General features: G+C 45.5%; 1 protein-coding gene across 1 annotated transcript in view; it reads left to right on the plus strand.

Annotated features, from left to right (window-relative positions):
* Nucleotides 1–492: 492 nt before the first annotated feature.
* The window catches only part of LMNTD1 (lamin tail domain containing 1), a 71798-nt gene continuing 56999 nt past the window's right edge, over nt 493–15291 (plus strand). The window contains exon 1 of the mRNA XM_066633841.1: nt 493–1186. Coding sequence (XP_066489938.1) covers nt 821–1186 — 366 coding nt within the window. The 5' untranslated portion in view covers nt 493–820. The remainder of the gene's footprint in view (nt 1187–15291) is intronic.

The raw sequence follows: 15291 nt of genomic DNA on the forward strand, positions 1-15291 counted from the left end.
TATCCCCAGCCCATCCATTTGTCTTTATCTGCTCTTCCCCCAAGTACGTGCTGGCTGTCAACTACCCCGAGGTGTTTGGCACTCCTAAAGTATTTATCAAGGCGAGATCAAAAGTGTTCTCCAGCTGGGCTTTTGGCTGCCCAGTACTTTTGGCTCTGAAATGAAGCAGATCCCAGCTTTGAAACTGGCCTTAGGCTGCCTGATTCTCCAGCTCCAGGACAGAGGGAAACAGCAAGCAAGACACACACAGCACCAGCCCCGTAGAACAATGCATTTCTCACATAGCACAAGTGTCTTGCTCTTCTTTGCAAAGTTGAGCGTTTCCAAAAGCGAGCTGGAAAAACATTTGACTGCCAGAAAGTGAGGGCTGTGTGAGCCAAGAAGAGGATTAGGCAGAGATTTCCAAGTCTTATCAGAACATTCCGGCCAGTTAGCAACTGAATCTAGAGAGGGTCATGTGCTTTTTCAGACGCTGAAAAAAAGGCACGTATCTTAGACACCTTGACTGATGCAGCCGTCTGCATTCCAGCATAATCTTCATTGAATCTGCACAACTGGAGACACACCAAGTGGAACAGAGCCCCCCGGCCTGATATATTGTGGCCTGCCAGGTGCTGGAACACCTCTCTGAATTCCCAATCATAGGCAGGCAGTAAAATGCCCTGGACTCCATACTTGGATGGTTGGCTTCAACTGTTGGTGACAAGTGGTTTGGAGTTGGATCCGCATTTTCATTTTCATTGGCTCTCCTAAGGCAAGTATGGCGATTACAAAATTATGAAATAGAGATCTGTGGATAGCGATTAGCCATGATTGCTAAATGGAACCTCCATGTGCAGAGAGGATTTACCTTGGAATACCAGCTGCTGAGGACAAATCAGAGGGGAAGGCCACGTCTTCAGGTTTTGTTTGCCTCTTGCTGACTGTTGCTGGACTGGGTGGACTTTGGGTTGTTCTAGCAAGGCAATTCTCTTCCATTCCTCCACTCTTTTGTCCAATGATTAGCATCTATGAGCATGTCTACACAACTGAGATCGGTTTCAGACCCAGTGAACTCACCACTACCACCACAAACCCTATTTCCTCCAAGGCTACACTGATGAAACAGGAACAACCCTACATTAATGAGTGGGGCTGGAACAGATTCCAGCAGCTCAGCAGTAGCATAGCTACAGAAGGCAGCGTGGTAAGTATTGCAGATGCCTCAACCATGGTTAACACACCATGTTACTGGACCCTCCCACTCACCACTGGAGCCATTCTGGGCAGCAACAGCAATGTGCCCTGCACTAACCCGGGCTCCCTTACTCCTTGTCAGGCCTGGAAGCCCCTATGGGTCTACTCAGATCTATGCCAACTCAATTACTGGTGTAGAACCGAGTAGACCCATGAAGGACTTTGATGCGTATGTGGGATAGGATCTGGTGGCAGCCTCTGCTGCCACCCCATCCCCTCCTGGGCCTGAACCACACTCCTGCCCGCCCTACCTCTGCCCAGTTTTGCCCTCTCCCCACCTTCCCCCTTCCCTCCCTCTGCCCCAGAATGCCTCCCTGCTGCTCGGTGGGGAACTTACTGCTGCTCCCAGAAGTTGTCCAAGTGGTGCAGAGGCCCAATACCTGCCAACACTGGCCTCCGCACCAATGCCTTCCTTCTCTCAGGCCGCCACAGTGTGCCTTACTACACATTTGCAGCCACCATCTCCCAGGCAGCACGTGGGAGACCGATGCTAACCTGAGACAGGATTGGGCCATGAGACATAGTAATAAGCGACTAGCCCAAGATCCATCACTGAAGTCATGGCAGATAATTTGAAAGTGGAAAGAGAAGTTAAGGAACAGTAGCGTGTCTCCCAGTATATGTAGAACTTTTCCTTTATCACTAAGCAGTTGCAGCCTTCCCACATAGTTGGAATTCAGTCAGTGAAATATCTCTCACACAGATTAAACCCCAGCATGTTTTCCCCAAAAAGTTATCACTGAGTGGATACCACTAATAGCAAACTGCAACAAGAGAACACTCTGTGGATTCTGGCATAGCTAGAGGAGGTGCAAAGCACTAAGTTTTGCAAGCAGCTGAACACCCCGTATAAGGGACCCCCCTCTTCGAAGCCAAAACAAACTTGGAACATTCTAGCTCCAGCAGAATGTTCCCCTTCTAGCTGTGTCACTGCCTGAATGCACTCCTGCAAACTGCAGTTGCCAGAGTTTTCCGGGTAGAGAGAAGAACTATTAAATAATAACAACAACAACAACAACAACAACAACAACTTTATTTTTACCCCGACTTTCTCCCCAAAGGGACTCAAGGCGGCTTACAACAGGTTAAAAACAGATTAAACAACATAGTTACAAAACAGATTAACAACATAATTTAAAAACAGATAAAAGCATATTAACAGTCCCATGCTTGGCCTATGTTGCTTAAGAACAGCCTCAGTTCTGGGTCTGTGTTGGATAAAGCAGGATAGAGGCTGATGCTGCCAGTGGACCTCCTTTAGAGTAAAACTGTAGCCAAGTTTTGCAAATTTGGAGGGGTCTGGGCAGGGGAAAATGTCTGTAGGGATTCTGCAGATAGCTAAAGAACTGTGCTAAGAGCCAAGGGGCTTTATGCATCGTTAGTATTATCTAATTTGTACGCCCTTGGACCCTGAAATTGCAATGACTGTATAAATTATGTTAGCCAGATGTAAAAACAGGCAGGGCTCCTATGCCTTTAATAACAGCGTAGATCAGAACAAATTTTGCCAGGTGTACCTTGGCACAGGAACCTTGTCCTTTGCATCTGCTTAACTTATATGAACATCTACACCATCTGCAGTTATCAACTGAACGTTACAACTCTTAACAGGATAAAACATACTGGAGTTTGGCAGCAAGGAAGATGATTACCTGTCCTGAGCTTCTAATAATAACAGTGCTAGCTATATATTACAAAAGCCACCTCTGTTACAGGTAGTAAGCAGGCTTGGAGAGCTGCAGAGGCCTATAAAAAAGTCAGAATCCTCCTGAACTCTAAAAATAGCTAGAAAAACAATCCAGAACTTCCCACTGTTGCAGTAGATGTCATCCTGCATATTTTTATCTTTTGAAAGAATCTGATAAGAAACTCAATTGTCTTCTAACCACGTTAATTCCATCTGTGTACATGCATATCTTGAGCATAGGGGCAATCTCTGGACCCGGTGAATAGATGCACAAGGCATATACTTAAGTGTGGATGATTTAGGAGTCCGGGTAGTTTCTATGAACACAAATGAGGGATGACATAGAAAATAACCACTGACAATGAAATAACCTTGGCGGTTTAATTCCATCACTGAATATTATTCAGGCTCTTGTCGCATAGCAGTGTTGTAATCAGGCCTGAATCCCAAACAAGACACACGCACAAGGCCTGGCACCACACTTCTTTAAAAAGCAAGCACAGTAAGTAGCAGTCCCCTTAAGAACAGAAGAGCTTTGCTGGATCACGCCAAGAGCCCATCTGGTGCAGCTTCCTGCATTTCACAGTGACCCACCAGGTGCCTCTGGAAGCATCACAAGACCACAAGAGACCTGCATCCTGTTGCCACTTGCTTGCATCTGAGGTAGCCTACTTTTAGAAGCAGGAGATTGAGTATAAAATTGAGTGTTGGGAGAATGAGGGCAGACAAAAGAAAACATTTCTTTACCCTGCATGTAATTGGTTTGTGAAACTCCTTGCCACCAGATGATGGTGTTGGCACCTGGCCTAGATGCCTTTTAAAAAGGGATTGGACAGACTGATGGATGAAAAATCCATCATAGGTTACATGCTATATGCAGCCTCCAAGTTTTAGAGATCTCTGAATGCCAAAAGGACTAGATGGGCCTTTGGCCTGATCCAGCAGGGCACTTATGTTGTTATATACTATTTAAACAAAAATTTTAAAAGTGGGGAGTTTCGCAACTGAAGTGTATCATCATCAAGATGCATTTCAACACCGTGTTCCCCGCTTCTGATACCTCCCAGTCTGAGGGCACATGCCTCTCCACAAGTGGGCTGAATTTTTAAATTAGCACCATAAATCTCCTTCCTTCACAACTTGTTTTGTAAACAGATCAAATAGGAGACTTCTATTCTGAGTCACACATCACAGGGAGTGAGAAGGAGGCCCTGAGGTAGTGAAACAGAGTGTTATGCTTCTAAAGGCACCCAGGCCTTTAGCCAGAAATTTTGCATGTGCCTTGTGTCTGTGAGTGCATGTGTCCACGTGCATGCATGTGGTCTAAAGATTAACTCAGGTCAAGGGGACTGTAAATCAGTACAACGTTGCAAAAACCTAAATATAAGTAGTTGAATATATCTTACAGCACAATCCTAGACATGTCCACTCACAAGTAAGTCTCATTTATTTCCGTGGGATTTACTCCCAAGTAAGTAGGTATAGAATTGGAACCTCAGTTAAAAAAAAAAATCTTAACACAACATTTAATTTTAATAAAATTAGAAAAGTAGTGGCAAGTCTTTGTGACTCATCTTAGTACCCTGGAATTAATTGGTCCAAATGCTGGAGGGTGGGGACAAGTTTTTATTTTGATTTTTATTGTAAAAACAAAATAGAATGTAGAAGTGGATTACAAATCAACATCTTATTAATCAGACCAGTGCACTGAGATGAAGTTATCAACCCATGAAATTATAATCTTATAAATATAACCAGAGTATAAGATTTAAGTACCTTAGAAAAGCAAAAGCAGGATCCTAAAACTCCAAGCAATGTACAAAGTAATTTCCTTATAAGAACAAGCTGGTCTTGATATAATCAAAATGTAAATTGTATTCAAAATGTCCCAATTAATATCAGTTATCAGTCTGCTGGAGGAAGAAGGGGGAGGTCACAACTGACCAAATCTCATTCAGCAAGTGAGAAGAAAATCAAGGTAGAGGGTGACATGGCTGGGTTGATGACAGGCATCTTCCACCTGCTGCTGGAAGCATCCACTTCACCTGGCCGCACAGGTGAGTCAGCCCAGCCCAGAAGTCAATGAAAAATGCATTAAGCTCACCAGTAAGCAGTGGCGTATAGAGGGGGTGCAAAGCACTAAGTCTTGCAGGGAACCTCACCGCAGTGTTCAAGGGGCCCCTCCCTTTGGAGCCATACTGGGTGGTGGGATCAAAATGCCTGGCTCCAAAGGGGTGGGGCCCCTTTCATGCTGCAGTGAGGCTCCCTGCAAGACTTAGTTCTTTGTACCCCCTCTAGCTACATCAATGCCAATAAGGTTCGGAAGAAAAAGGCTGAAGATGGAAACCTGCAACCTCAATTCATTGACAAAGGGGAGATGTGAAAAATGAGAGTACCAGGAGCCTCAAATTAGGCCAGTTATCCCTTGTAGGGGAAGACTCATGTCAAAATTAGGCTGCATTTGTTTCCCATAAATAAAAGAGCCTTACATCACCTTAGAGCAGGGGTGTCCAAAGTTTTTGGCGGGAGGGCCGCATCATTTCTCTGACACTGTGTCGGGGGCCGGGTAAAAAAAAGAATTAATTTACATTTCAAATTTGAATAAATTTACATAAGTGAATATATTAAAGATGAACTTATATGAATGAATGAAGGTCTTGCAATAGCCCAAGGCCTATAAAAGGCCTGGCACAAAGCAAGACCAGCCTTTCCTTCACTGCCACTGCAGCATCACAGATGTGAAACAGCAAGCAGTGGAGGGAGCCCTCATCCCACAGCTCATGCGAGAGGTCAAGCAGTCACCCTCACACTGAGAGCAGTTGCATCGAGCCAGTGCAGGCTCCAACAAATCTCCAGAGGGCCAGAGGCTCATTGGAGACTGGGGGCTCTCCGAGGGCCACATTGGGAGTCCTCGAGGGCCACAAGTGGCCCCAGGGCCAGGGTTTGGGCACCCCTGCCTTAGAGATTAACCTGCGTATTTTGGCATGTGCTCCCATGGAAAAGGGAGGCGCATCATTAGCTGCTTGAAGTGTCACCCACTATACAGATTTTATGTATCACAAATAGAGAAAGGGAGGAAAATGCTAAAGGTCCGAATGCTCTGAGATGGAAGAGGTGTCAGGAGCAGGTGAAGCAGCCACCTTGCGAGAGCTGTTCGCTCCACTGGTTTTTGCTTTACGAGAGCTGTGTGGTTGCCTCTCCCAGTAGACTTGGTGGACTCATGATCTGCCCTGCTTCTACAAGTGGATGACTCACGTATATTGATTCCCCATCCTCCCCTTTGTTTGCTTCAGTACTGGATCTAACGTCTTAATTGTAGGGCATGGGGGCAGGATGGGTCAGGAGGGAGAGAGAGAGAGAGAGAGAGATTGTGGGCCACAAGCCAGTTTCTGGTGCGTCACATAGCACCCAGCTCAGCTGCCATTGAAAATACAGAGCTGAAAATACAGGGTACAGAGCTGCTGGGAAGGGCAGGCTCCCAGCGGGAGAGGGATGGGATGATGGGATGCTGGAAAGGGGGAAGGGCTGTGTGGCGGGAGAAAGATCCAAGCCTGTGTTCTACTTTGACTTCCAGTCTAGAGTGTTTGAATTATGAGCTATGCAAAATAACGGCACAAGCACCTTTGGATGATCATGGCTTCGGTTTGATGATGTCACTTCTGGCCATGACACCACTTCCTGGTTAATGACATCACACCTGGTAGGTCCCGACAGACTGTCATTCTAAAAAGTGGGTCTCAGTTCCAAAACATTTGAGAACCACTGGGGTACACCCTTGCCACTCAGTCATTAGTCTTGCAGCCAATTACACACATAGCCACCTATTCCATAATTGGTACCTAAAGGCTTGATATTCTGTAGGCATTTCAGGGGACTTTGCACAACATCTGGCTGTTTTTCAAGCCCACAGGACTGATGTCTCTCCCACCCTATTCCTTTAAAACTGGCACACGGAGCAATAACCTTTATCAGAGATTGCAGGGCTGCACAGCTGTGTGCTTGCAGCAAGATCAGAGGGAGAATTAAAGAAGTCTGGCAGAGTCATTGCTTATTAAGGCTACAATCCTCCTTATGCTCACTTACTAGAGAGTAAAATCCCACTGAACGCAATGAAACTTTTGAGGAAATGTGTATAAAATTGCAACATAAGTTTCTTTTTTTGAAGCACTCAAGGCATGTGTAATAACACTTTTTGTTTTGTATGTAAATGCTTGTTTAAAAATGACTTTAATTGCAGCAGAAATTAGCAAATTTGCTTGGGAAGATTCACCAGGCACGTTCTTATCTGATGCATTCTCAATTTCCCCTAAAGCTTTCCACTTGTGTGCAGCTGCCCACAGGCACTTCCCCATGTCTGCAACAATCCAGTGCAATTAACAGATACGCAATATGCAGAGCCTTGCAGCAGACTGCAGTAAATCAATACAGGGGGTTTACACCTTGCCGTTCACTGCATATTCAGTGGCATTAGGACAGATTATAGTACCAGATTACTTGCATACATAAACACATACCAGATTTGGTGGAAAACAATATTCAAAGCAGATTTGTTTTTCCAGAGGGTGGGGTCTTCATCATCAGCTGCAACCTCTTAGGAATTTTGACAGAGGCCAAAAGAGTTTCATTAAGGCTGGTGAAATTTCTCCACCCATTCAAAGCTGGCCCAAGTTTCCCAGTGCCTGAATTAGTATATCTCCTTATCTGGCATCTCCTTATCACTGCCATACCTGGGGAGGTTGTCAGCAGGTGCAAGTGCTCCTGGATGGCACAGCCTGGGAATGGTGCCACTCCTCCTAGCCAAGCCACTTCTGGCCCCCAAGCCAAACCTCCAGATGCAACTATGTGTGGCTCTCCGGTCCTCAGAAAGCCCCTGGAAGGCTTTAGAAAAGTACTTCCAGTTTTTTAAAAAATGGAAGTACTTTTCTAAAGCCTTCCAGAGGCCTTCTGAGGGCCAGAGAGGTTGCATGTGGCCTCTCCATCCCTCTGAATACCTTCAGATGCGACCAGAGTGTGAATCTGGTTGAGTGCGGAGGTCCAGCAGCCTGGGATGCAGCACTTTCTGGCACACCTCTGGGCGACACAGAGCCCAGGACTGCCTCTGCTCCTTATTTCCTCCTGCTCTCTGGATTTGAAAAAGAACAGAGTAGAAGACAGGTTGACTAACGTATTGTGGCTTCTCTAGCCCCCCACTTTCTTCCCTTCTGGGTTCCTCTTCATTCCCCTTTTCCTTTTCAAATCCAGGAAGTGAGAGGACAAACAGCAGTGATTTTCAACATTGATGTGCCTCCGACGCATTCTCAGCATCACCTGGCAGGACAAAGTTCCAAACAACACAGTCCTGGAACGAGCTGGAATCCCTAGCTTGTATGCACTGCTGAAACAGAGATGCCTGTGGTGGCTCGGTCATGTCGTGAGAATGGATGATGGCCGGATCCCAAAGGATCTCCTCTATGGAGAACTCGTGCAAGGAAAGCGCCCTACAGGTAGACCACAGCTGCGATACAAGGACATCTGCAAGAGGGATCTGAAGGCCTTAGGAGTGGACCTCAACAAGTGGGAAACCCTGGCCTCTGAGCAGCCCGCTTGGAGGCAGGCTGTGAAGCATGGCCTTTCTCAGTTTGAACAGACACTTGGCCAACAATCTGAGGCAAAGAAGGAAGGCCCATAGCCAGGGAGACAGACCAGGGACAGACTGCACTTGCTCCCGGTGTGGAAGGGATTGTCACTCCCGAATCGGCCTTTTCAGCCACACTAGATGCTGTTCCAGAACCACCATTCAGAGCGCGATACCAGAGTCTTTCAAGACTGAAGGTTGCCAACAGGCTGCAGCACATTGATGTGCTGTGAAGAGTCAGCAGGTGTGCTGCCAGAGTTTGCAGGAAGATTATTTGTTGTTAATAATAATAATAATAATAATAATAATAATAATAATAATAATAATAATAATAATAATAATAAACTTTATTTTTATCCCGCCCTTCTCCCCAAAGGGACCCAGGGCAGCTTACAACATATTAAAAAAAAAAAACAACCAGATTAAAACATAATTTAACAGATAAAAACATATTAAAAACACATTAAGAGAAACCATAAAAACAGTAATCAGATAAAAGTCAGAATAAAAAGAGAATAAAACAGCAGTTCAAGGAGGAATCACACCTGTAAAAAACTAAAAAATGTATAAAAGATGTTTAAAAAGCCATAGAGTCAGAAGGCTTGTGTAAACAACAAGGTCTTCAGGCCTCGCCGAAAGGTCTCGAGGGAGGGAGCCATTCTCAAGTCAAGGGGAAGGGAGTTCCATAACATTGGTGCCACTACTGAGAAGGCCCTATTTCTTGCCGCCGCCCCATGTACCTCTTTAGGCAGCGGTACATGCAAAAAGGCCTTCTCTGATGACCTGAGAGGACGAGCCAGATTGTACGGGAGTAGGCAATCTCTAAGATAGCCTGGCCCAGAGCAGGATCACTTCAAGATCCACGCAGTGAACCTTTTTCTGCTAACTGCAATCATCCATAAGCAAGAGTTGGGCATACAGGTGGTTGGTTGGCCACATGCCAAGTATCTTACCCATATCTTGGTGCCTAAAGATCTGGTATTGCTCAGATCCCCAAAATGTAAGACAAGTGGTTAAGATTTTAAAATACCTTTTTCTTTCTATGTCAAAAGGAATCACAAATGAGAACTGTTGTCTATCAGACTCATTTCATTACTGTAAGGAAATCAGCTGTGATACATGGCATTAGTAGTGCCATTGGGGGATGTAAGCTCCCTGCTGGCAGTGCAATGTGTCTTGTCAATTGTCAAAAAAGTGTCTTGACAAATTTGAGTGTCTTGTCAGTGTGCAGTGAGATGAAAAAGGCTGAAAATCACTGCTGTATATAATGCTCTGTGTGGAAAATGTAGCAGAGCATAAGGTGCCTTACGTTTCCCTGCAGAGACCAACCTTCTTCCCCATTCCAGCAGGGCATACTCCACTTGGCTCCCAGCCTTGGAGCTGGTTGACATTTATTGTCTTTGCTGGGCTTCTGCCAGGCACTCCCTTGATCCAGGTTCCTGGCTCAGCTAGCAGTAATTAGCCACTTCATTGCAGCCAATTTTCTCAGCAGCCACCTCCCATTTCTGATCCTGGAGCCCAGGCTTTTTTCTTTGCAGCCTCTTGAATGCTAGCAACTAGGGGGTAAACCAATTATACAAATTAATGAATGGGTGCGCAAAGCCCTTTAGCCCCAGCTTTTCAGAAGAGGAATGATACACACCCAGACAGACCTCAGGTGCTTTGGCACCTGCAACAGATTTTAGGAAAGGTACATCATCAGCCATTACCCTTGTTTCAGGCAGATGAGAGTGATCTTGCTGCACCGGACTGCAGGACGTGATTTTTCCTGTGGAACTCTTTGCCACAGGATGTGGTGATGGCGACTGGCCTGGACGCCTTTAAAAGGGGATTGGACAAGTTTCTGGAGGAAAAATCCATTATGGGGTACAAGCCACGATGTGTATGCGCAACCTCCTGATTTTAGAAATGGGTTATGTCAGAATGCCAGATGCAAGGGAGGGCACCAGGATGAGGTCTCTTGTTATCTGGTGTGCTCCCTGGGGCATTTGATGGGCTGCTGTGAGATACAGGAAGCTGAACTAGATGGGTCTGTGGCCTGATCCAGTGGGGCTGTTCTTATGTTCTTAACTACAATTCCCAGGAGGCCTTGCAGGTCTTCTTGTTATCTGGTGTGCTCCCTGGGGCATTTGGTGGGCCGCTGTGAGATCCAGGAAGCTGGGCTAGATGGGCCTAGGGCCTGATCCAGTGGGGCTGTTCTTATGTTTACAGCAATTTTCAATGTTTTTCTTATCACGGCACATTGACCTCTAAGGTCTTCAACTCTTGTGATGTCACTTCTGGCTTCCTGGAGACCCTTCTGGGTTCTTCTGCTCTTTTTGAGGGCAACTGTTGGTAGTAACAAATTATCTGTCCCTCTTCCTCTGCTGGTAGAGCCACAGAACCTGGGAGAGTTTTTCAGTGATTTTCAACCATGGGACACCTGCAGACCATTTGCAGCACACCAATGTGCCATGGCACACCGGTTGAAAGCCACTTGTTTACATCTTTAAGTATGCCCCAAAATTCTGTTTGTAAGAGGAGTGTATGTCTGTGTGGAGCCTTCACTCACTTCAGTATCTCAGATTACTTTTATATAAACCTACTTTAGCGCCAGACCAGAATTTAAAAAAAAGAAAAGATTCTGGTTTTTTCCCCTTTTAGGCCACTGGTGTTGCATATTAGAAATAAAGGCATGAGTGGGGTGCCACCGTATTCATACATTGCCAACTTTCCACATGGAAATTGGGTTGGAAGTGATGTGATTCCCACATTACAATGTCAGCATGTGCAGGAAAGTTTGGCTATATATTGCAAAACCTCCATGGGTGTGTCTGTCACAGACAGTGTAGCCCTTCTTGGTAGGCTGGTGGCTGCAGTTTGTCATGTTGCCTCCAACTGCATGCTGTGTTTTCCCTTTGTGGGTAAACGGTAGCCAAACTAGCTCTTATCTAGCCCCTTGCACACTACAGTGAGGCTCCCTACAAAACATAGTGCTTTGCACCCCCTCTAGCTATGCCACTTCATGCATGTGGCTCTGAATCCAAATCAATTTAGCTTTGCCTTTGAATATTGGTGGCTTTGGCTTATAATTTACGTATTTGCAGTGCACCTTTACTGAATAGACTCACATGCTTTTGACTATCTCTACTCAGTATTTTGGCAGCGCTGGACATTCTGTGAGTGAAAAACAAACTGCATCTTTGAAACACAATGAAGAACATATGAAAAGAGTTAAACTTGTCCTTGTTTTCATTCATTTTTATTTGCTTCACATGCTGAAGCTTTCCTAGCTGCTATTAAGATTGCAGTCCAAACAAGAAAGCCACCCACTAACATCACAGAGAGAAACCAAACTCAACCTACAAGCCAAGAAATGCAGCAAAAAAGACACACCCTATATGAAGATACTCCCCACACAGAGCTATCCTCCCAATCTAAAGTTATCTGTATTTAATGAATTCCATTCTATCAGTTGGGTTGTATAAAGGGGGATAAATATTTTAATCTGGTTTCCCACTCATTGCCGGCTTCTTTACGCTAGAAGTTTTGCATATACCGTTATCCCTTGTTACATGAGCTTAATCCATTCCACCAAAAATGACTCATAAAGCAAAAACTTGTATAGTCAATAGTGTCACAGGGGATATGTGTGTGTGTGTGGGGGGGGGGTGATGCAGGCAAGTCCTGATTCACAGCAAAGTGTATTAGGGCACAATCCTAACCAGGTCTACTCAGAAGTAAATCCTATTTTGTTCAATGGGGCTTACTCTCAGGAAAGTGTAGTTAGGATTGCAGCCTTAGCCACTATGCTACGTTGGTATGGTATGGTCATCAAATTACCAGTGTGCCATAGACAAGGCTGGCATCAAACACTGCTACCTCTTATCTGTTGACCCTCCCACTCCTCCTCTTCCTCCCACTCCCAGGATTCAAAAAGGGGAACAGAGTGGAAGAGGAAGTGTGAAGAAGAGAGTGGTGTACTAGAGTGTCCAATATGAATTATCCCTTATCCATCACCACTTCTCCCCTGCCCAGTGATCTGAAGTAGCTGTTCAGAAAACATGTTGATTCCTGCTGTGAATATGTAATTTTCACTTTGCGAAACAAAATTCATGGGCATTTGTGGCATCCCTGGTGTCTTGTTCTTGTAATCTGAAGCTCTCCTTGAAGAAGAGGGTCTGCTCACTGCTTAGCGCTGCAGTGAGAATCTTACCCTTATTTGGAGTTCTGTTCACTCCTTGGAACATATGGCCAGCTGTAACCCAGGGCATCAGCAGGAGAAATATATTGCAGCCTGCACGTCTGGAAAACATCAGCCTACGTAATCGCAACAGACAGCTTGGCTAAGCCAAGTAAAGGCAGAGGACGAGATACTGCATATATATATTCCAATAGCCATGCTCATTTCAAAAGGTTGGCTCAGTCAGCCACTATAAAAGGGACAAGAGGGGGAAAAGGTTGGAAAGAATTTTGAATATACTATGCTGAGAAGGTTGCAGACACAGCATTAATGTGTGTGTGTGGTAGTGGAAACAGGAAGTGCAAAATCCAGTGTTTCCTGTTCTGTTAGATCACACACACACACAGCAGATGTGCAAATTTCCCCCAGTTAGTTGCTTTCAAGTCTCCCAAGGATGCAGAGAGGCAAAAGTTCTATGTTGGGCAGGATGAAACTGTGGAGACAGAGGAAGTGCAAGAGGTATACATCTGCTTCCGGTTCTTCCCCAATCAGTGTCATTCCTGAAGCTACTCAGAATGGTTCTGAAATAAGATGATTGTCATGTGCTTCCTGCAGTCTGGGACAACTCTGTGAAGAGGCTTTTGTGTCCGTCTGGTCCCCAAGTCAGTCAGCCTCTTGGGATGTCCCTGACAAATCCTCAAAAGGTCCAGTTTGTGCCAGCCCTCAGTCTGCTACCCTGTCCCACCCTTTCAAAGAGCGAAAGTTTCAGCTTGGGGAAGGGGAAGGGCTAGCACAGAGGATCCAACTAACACTAGAATGTTTGGGTGGGTGATTTGTCAGGCAGCAAATGATGCACATAGCTCCTTTTTCCTTTGGGGCATCATGGAGATGGGCTACAAGCCCCTTGGGGTCCCAGCAGGCCATAAGGCTCTTGGCACATTTCAGTGGATGTTATTCATAAATGAGTCCCATAGAAATCCATAGAAACAAGGTGCCTGCTTAAATGTAGAACTCCGCCTAGCCACACCCAACTTTTGCGCCCACTGTACATGTGTTTATTGCAATCATGTTGGCATCATCTGAAATACCTTTGGAAAAACCTGCATATGGTAGCCCAGTGTTTGTGGAAGTTGTGCGGAAAACAGGGTCTTGAGCCTGTTAGCAGGTGCATATTACTGACTTGCCATCGGCCCGATTTCAAGCGCTCTTGCCAGGACTGACCCATCCATGAGGCTGACTGGGGTGCTGGCCTCAGAGAGCAGAATGGCAGAGGCCTGGACATTACTAGCTAAGTAGGGGCAGCATTTGGCACATCTCAGGCTCCAGTAAGACTTGCGTTGACCTAGACTTTTCCTACCGTTTCCACAGCCCATAAGGGTGCAATCCTAACCCCTTATGTCAGTGCTTTCCAGCACTGACTTAAGGGCAATGCAGCTCTGAGGTAAAGGATCAAATATTCCCTGACTCTGAGGATGCCTCCGTGAGTGACACCCAACTGCAGGATGCAGCACACGTCCCACTGGCACCCATTGGTTACATAAATAGGCTGCTAGCTGTATGGTGAATTAGTCTGCAAGTGACCCTCACAGTCCTAGGTTTAACTACAAAAACGCCATTTTCTTTGCATACTTAACCCGAACATGCAGCCTTTTTATACATACCAGATAGCCTTCCTTGTCTGAAAGCAGGCTTCCCTAAGAGACTCACGAATCTCTCAGAAGCAATTAACCTTTAAAAATCTGTATAAAGTTCATGTAGCATTTAATTTGCTCTCACAAGGCCTAATGAAAGCAAACTGTTTATCATGATGTGCTTTTCCCCATATAAGCTCCAGATTCATAAAAATCTAGGCATCGTGACAAAAACCAATTCCAAGCATGGTATCAGTGTTCCTTTTATAAAAAGGATTGCTGGTGGGACTTCGGTATCTGCGAGGGATCCATTCTCGGACTCCTTGCTGATATCGAAAATTGTGGATAATCAAATCTGCGATTTTTGGCCCCTTTCTCCCTCCGAAGGAGACTGGAGCTGTGGTTCGCCCCCCCCAAGAGGGCTTTCTGAAGTCCACAGAGGCAACGTGTGTCCAGCTACTGCCTCTGCGATCCATCGATGAATAATCTGCAGATAAACAGGTTCCACCTATATTTGTGTATACCCATCTATTATTATTATTATTATTATTATTATTAAAATGTCATCATACAAAAGAAAAGAGGTAGCTATTGTTAGATATTAAGTATGAGTTTCTCAGTATAATCATGTAGATAACTGGGTGCCTGAATGTACAATTGTTGATAGGGTGAGGGAGTTTTCCCTCAATACCACCCTTGGCTTGTTGCAAGCCAGGCCCAACCGTGGCCCAGGCTGCCAACTGCTGAACGGAGGAGGCTTTTGCAGACACAGCAGGACTCTTTGCAGACATGCTGTCATCTAGCTGAGGAAGGACAGGCAGGTAGAAGCTTTCTGGAAAAGGGAAAAAGGGAGTCTCCTCAGCTTTGGCGCTTCCTGAAGTGAACCAAGTTGGCCATGTTTTGTTTATCGGAACGACTCAGATATGAGCAGACTATGACCAAGTCACAAATGGCACCCTTC

The sequence above is a fragment of the Tiliqua scincoides genome, chromosome 7, assembly GCF_035046505.1.
Source record: "Tiliqua scincoides isolate rTilSci1 chromosome 7, rTilSci1.hap2, whole genome shotgun sequence".
NCBI classification, from domain to species: Eukaryota; Metazoa; Chordata; class Lepidosauria; order Squamata; family Scincidae; genus Tiliqua; species Tiliqua scincoides.